This window comes from Ammodytes marinus, assembly GCF_949987685.1.
Source record: "Ammodytes marinus genome assembly, chromosome: 6".
Taxonomy (NCBI): domain Eukaryota; kingdom Metazoa; phylum Chordata; class Actinopteri; order Uranoscopiformes; family Ammodytidae; genus Ammodytes; species Ammodytes marinus.
This window is the reverse complement of record NC_137235.1, coordinates 24,475,740-24,481,739: the sequence shown is the minus strand read 5'-3', so window position 1 is coordinate 24,481,739 and position 6,000 is coordinate 24,475,740. Positions and strand designations below refer to the sequence as shown.

Below are 6,000 nucleotides of genomic sequence, written 5' to 3'. Positions count from 1 at the left end.
CACATATGGATTAATTTCATTCTCTACAAACTCTTCTCTCTGTGACCCTTAATGTTATGATTGACAGAAAGGAAGGCATTCGACGTGTACGGTATTTGACAACAAAAAGCAGACAAGTTTGTGCATTATTTGTTTATTTAGCATTATGTGAAAAAGTGACAAAGTTGGAAAGATTTGTGTCTTTAAATATAAAAGTTTGCAAAAATATGTGTGTATTTAAACATACAGTACAGACCCACCCCACCCCCCCCCAATGATTGGTTGAATTAGTGTCTCTGTTATATAAAGATTATTTATTACTTTGTGATATAATCATGGTCTTATACGGCTCTTATCTTTGGATGCCGTCACCAGTCTTCTGTGGCATTGTGGGTTATTGCACGATTCACTATTGACATGGTGAATTTATGTTATGTAGGCTATGCCTATTAACACAGTTTGATGTATCAGCCTTCAACATAGTCTTTACACCAAGCCGGTCATCTGCGACCTCAACATGCTCATGGAGTGAGCAAACGAGGACAGCGGGTAGTTGATGGAGCTGGAGAATCCCGCGATGGGTGAAGAAGAAACGTGATGTCCGTTCAGGCTGAACCCCAGCGCTGCGGTGGACGCAGGCCCCTCGTGATACAGGATGGGGACCCTGACGATCCGCTGCATGGAGTGTGGGATATGTACGGCCTCGAGGTCCGCCGCCAGCTGCCGTTTCCATTTATTCCTCCGGTTCTGGAACCAGATCTTGACCTGAGTCTCTGTGAGGTGGAGAGACGCCGCCAGCCCCGCCCTCTCCGAGCTGCTCAGGTAGCGCTTCATGTCGAAGGTGGACTCCAGCTGGAACACCTGACCGCGGCTGAACACGGTACGGGTTTTTTTCCTACGGTTGGTGCTCGGGTCAGAGGCTGCGTCAAGCTCTGAGCGTGCGTCAGAAGAACCGTTGTGCGCGTCATCGTTGTCGTCTGTCAGGTTGCTGCTGTCACCTGTTTTTCTGTCGGTTTCGTCGCTGCCCTCCGTTATGGGCTCGGACACGGCCGGGGAGCATCTGTCACTGGGCGATATGGAGCAGCAGTGGTCGTCCAAACTAGTGTTCTCTCTTGGACCTGAAAGGAGAAAAACAACATTAGGAACAACGGAAAAAGACTCAACACAAAAGGTTGTAGTAACATTTCTCAGCCCAACTTTCTGATATATCATAAAACATAACTGATATATACCTAAAATATTCCACCGGAATAAATAATTCCTCCCGAATAAAGAAATGAAAAATATTGCAGTATTTAAAATATCCTTGTCTTTTACAGCTAATCTGTTAACAAAAAGTTGGGGTGCGCATGAGCAAGACAAAGACGATTGATTGGATTGGACGATCAACGTGAGGAAGTTGTTCCGGGCCCTATTATGACACTTATGACACATAATAAATAGAAACCATTATTCAAAAGGAAATCGAGCCAGATCTGTGCAGCTTAATAACAGCATCCAACAACTTAACACCGATTTAGCCTACTGTGTGGTCTTTTATGTTGGCCAGGAGCTTCCATCGCTTATAAAAACAAGGATGGTGATACTGCATTTTAAAATCAAAGTATGACTTTACACACCAAAGGAAGGGGCACTTTGTTTTGATGTAAGAGTGCACGTAAGTGGAACAACTGGCATGGAATGTGCGTAATAGTGCCATGTTGACCTGTTGTGTAATGCGCTTGTGTTTTGGGTTGTATTCTGAGCATTTGTGCGCAATCCTTGTGCATAACCTTACAACTGATGCATATCTCTGTGTGACATGCAGCCGTGAAATATCCTCTGGGTTTACAGTCGAGGCACTGTAGCGTTAAAACAAGTTTGGAAAGCCAGGTGAGCCGCATGGGTCGGTAACTGGAGAGAACAGCCACGGCTCGACTCGCTCTGACGCGAGAAGCAGCCGCAAGGTTCCATGCTGGCTTTCTGTATCAATTCCATATGCATGAAGCCATCGTAATACACCCATGCTAATATAACGACATAACGGCGTGGATAGTGCCACCAAACAAATGTTTATTGTTTTCAATAAAAGCTGCATACATTTTACATAGAACCGATAATAACTAAAAAGCGCCTACTACTCATCTTCTAAAACTTTAAGAGTGTGTTGGCGTGTTATATTTCTGAGACAACATGGATTTCACAGTTAATTTTTCTGTCAATTATAAGCCAATCATCTGTTAACATGCGAAACTACAAACAACAGTGTTACACCGCTGCTAACAATAGCTGTAGCAAACTGCCTACATTGTGAGTCTATTCTTTTTCACATGTAGGGTAATATACCCAGTTTAATTTATTGCATGACGTTATTAAGCGCATCTGAGCCACGATCACCTATTCGCTTGTAGGTCTACTCACTCTGTGGTGGTTCCAAGTCTCTGAAGTGTAAGGCAGCTCCCCCGCGGTAGCACTGCAAAGGCGAGTCTCTGTACGAGGACCGAGCTGTGAATCTGGAGCCATCGGGCGCTAGAGCGCTCGTGTTGGCGCGATGAGAGTGCAGGACCCGGCCGGTGGAGACCGACTCTTCGCCGCGACTGTCTGTTATCGTCTCCTGCTCATTCTGCCCTTTTCCCAGTATGTTTTCGATAAAAAACGATGACGCCCTCGATGAAGTGGGTGTCTTGTTGTCCGTTAGCATATTTCCCCGATGTTTCTGTGCTTTTACGCAAAAACCGAGCGGCTCCTGTCTGGACCGAAAGTCCAAGGCAGTCATTTCAAGCGTTGCTGCTTTTGCGCTTTCGTTGCACGAGGATTCATGTCAGCGACGGGACGGGGATCTCCTCGGTGCCAGCGGGAGAAGGGGGAGACGGAAGCAGTAGTACAGTGCAACGTCAAGAGCGAGGCTTAACGAGCCGAGGGCATCCAGCGATTGGTAGAGCACAACAGCAAATGGGGTTTTCCAAGGAAAGAAGAATTACTGTCTCTCTGCGTCAGCCGCTGCTGCGCGCGCGCGAGGGGTGTGTGTGTGTGTCAGTCCCCTCGAGGCCATGTAGCTAGAAGAAAACCTCTATACGGTTATTTGTGGTACAGCACTCTTATTTGGGTCAATTAGAGTGCAAATCAAAATAAAGATCCGCCAGGGCAGCAGCCCTATACCCGGGGTCAAGCCCTCCCCCCTGACATAGGAAGGTTCACAGTAGGCTATTAACTGGCAGAGAACGGCAGTGTGGAACCTGTCCATTTTGTGTGTGTGTGTGTGTGTGTGTGTGTGTGTGTGTGTGTGTGTGTGTGTGTGTGTGTGTGTGTGTGTGTGTGTGTGTGTGTGTGTGTGTGTGTGTGTGTGTGTGTGTGTGTGTGTGTGTGTGTGTGTGTGTGTGTGTGCGCGCGCGCGCGCGCAGCCTATTTGCTCTTTTATACCATTAGGGATGCATTCAAAACAAGGCTACTGCTGTCGAGGCCTAACATAATATACAAGGTTTTGATAACCGTCCACAGCACAACGGTTATCCATCGTTTCAGGTTTCACCATATGTGTAGTTGACCGATATAACAATATTCCAGTGGTGGTTCGCAGTGGCATGACGGCAACCTCGGAGTTATGATTATTAAACGCATGTGCGTACTGAACCATGGCTTGGCGATGGTAAGTGAAACGCTGCGTCTTGGAGATGCGGCCGCTGTCAAAGGTTATCCAAACTCTGCGTAATGGCTCGATAATAGGCCTGTTTGTGCTGCTTGGTGCTGGATGTTTTAATTAGGTTCAACTTCACATTTTCTCCGTTATCTCAAGAATTAGAGTTGATTGGTAGAATTAGGCTATGTTGGCTATTTTTCCGTACAATGGTATTGTAATGGCTAAATGCGTTCCACGGCAAGATTGATATACAAGTCTCATTAGTTTAGCAATTGTTCTGCTTCATATTTTCCTGATGTAGCATACACTAATAAACAATGCGGAAGTTATACTCAGAAATGAATTTTCGTGCAAAAAACAGCAATGGGTTTAGAGATATAAATTATAACGTATTTTTCTTGTTGTTCTTATTTAAACAATTATTAAACTTGACATTTCCATTTGACTTCAAACAACTTTGATTCCACGAACAATTCTTCTCAAATTGGCACATAACCGCATTTATAGCCCATTAACGATCCGAACCAATGCACCTAAACTCTCCAAGCTGTTAATACAAAGAAACTGGAAGAAAAAGCTCACTGATCAAGAGAAATGTGTTCAAAGTGAATGCGGCTCTTATCGTGTACATTGAGATAAGAGACTATCACTATTAAATCATGTCAAACATTTAAATGAGTGCTGACGGGTGTCTTTACCCTTTTCGCTGAAATGGCAAGACATTTGAGCTTTTTATTTCCCTCAATGGAGTCCGCGGCGCTGACCTTTAACTCCAGTCTCTCTCTCTCCCTCTCTTTCTCGCTCGCCCTCCCTCAGGCCAGACTTACCCTTTGACAGAGGATCAGCGCTAATGTTGCCCTTCAAACTAACACTCAGCACAGACAACGGTAACATAAGCTTGCACCTGTCTCGTAATATCCTGCTCCATAAATCGACGTAATATCGCGTAAATGCTGATGCGCCTTTTCTCCCGCCAGCAAAGACAGTTGCGAAAAAAGATAACTTACTATTTTAATGACCAGACATTTTAACAGTTTAGACGCAGCACCATCCGCTCCACGCTTTAATGCAGATATATATATTTTTTTTTTATCAGGCATATTTATTTTGGATTGCCGTCCTATAACTTTCTTGAGTTGTAATGAAAAACATCCTTGTCTGGGCTAAACTAAAGACAAATGTGGGTCCGTCTTGTTTGGAATCATACCTGATACAAATGGCATAAAAAAACAATAAATAACATTTGCTTTCTTCAAAGATGTATTACTGTTCATTCACATTCACGCAAATACACATCGAAGGCATTGAGCTGCTGTCCAGTAGGGACCAATTTGGGGCTCAGAAGGCTATCTCTCAAAAGGACATTTTGGGATCGAAAACAAAGTCTCTTTGAAGCTAACTGAAAATAATAATTTTATTTCACAAAAAAAATCCAAATCACAAAGAGATATGTTCATATTTTGCAAATAAATACTTTTCCATTTTTTTTGCTAACAGATCGTGTGATTTTTCTAAAATTATTGAGAAATTAGTAATTCAAGCTATGTGAAATGTATGTTTTATTTTTACCCAAGCAAATGATCCGTCGGCATTTCTTGCTCATAAAATATGTTTTTCAGATGTGGGGGCAAATTTGAATCATCTGCCATATACATCATTTAAAAACAAACACTGATCATATTATGTTTTTGTTTGCTTAACTGGTCAAGGAAAGTGGGGACACAAGTTAATGTCCAATACATAAGAAAATAATAATTAAAACAAAATAGGCTTTTGACATATATATAACAACATACTCAATTAAATAATTATGAATACTAAAGCATAAATATGTCCACATTGTGTTACTGTTGTATAGGTGCTGGAATTGTCACTAATTTGAACTACTTTTGTGTTAAATTCAGTTGTACTTTTTGACTTTTCTCAAATATGCATGTTGATTTTGTGAAGTATGGATCATTATTCCTCCTGGGCATCAATCAATATTTAAATTCTCAATATTATAAGGGTTCACAAACCAGAGAGGTTTGGAACAATTGGTTTGATCTCTGATGTATTTAAGAAGCTTTTATGGGCTTGTTTTCTGTATTCTAAACCTCATTCTTAAAGTTGACTATAGCTGTCCATTTCATCCTCTTTAACTATGTGAATCAAAACCTGATTGTGTTTTGGTTGCTGTTTGCTGGTGATTCCACTATTTAAAAAAGAAAAGGAAAAAAAGAAGATATGTTTGTGTGTGTCAAAACTCCACATTAGATCAGGTTTCTCTGTGTACACCGGGCCGTCTTAACAATGTGGCACCCCAGCCAGTGCCCCCTGCTCCGGGGGCCGACATCCCAGACCCAGAGGCCCCTCTCTCTCACTCCTCTCCTTCCTCTCTCGTCCTCCTCTGATCCTTATCCAGC

The 6,000-nt window shown here is 42.8% G+C and overlaps 1 protein-coding gene across 1 annotated transcript; it reads right to left on the bottom strand.

Moving 5' to 3' along the window:
- Positions 1-323: 323 nt before the first annotated feature.
- On the bottom strand, positions 324-2,762 carry LOC307251760 (homeobox protein HMX3-like). Its single transcript, XM_080029171.1, has 2 exons — positions 2,380-2,762; positions 324-1,097 (listed from the first exon to the last, which is right to left on the bottom strand). Exons 1-2 carry the CDS (start codon positions 2,732-2,734, stop codon positions 466-468), a joined length of 987 nt encoding a protein of 328 aa, XP_079885297.1. The 5' UTR covers positions 2,735-2,762; the 3' UTR covers positions 324-465.
- Positions 2,763-6,000: the final 3,238 nt, after the last annotated feature.

Excerpts from the sequence above, each read along its gene's own strand:
- LOC307251760 (XM_080029171.1), bottom strand. The coding sequence starts at position 2,734 with ATGACTGCCTTGGACTTTCGGTCCAGACAGGAGCCGCTCGGTTTTTGC. Across the intron at positions 1,098-2,379 it reads AGACTTGGAACCACCACAGA|GTCCAAGAGAGAACACTAGT; the intron begins GTGAGTAGACCT and ends TTCTCCTTTCAG.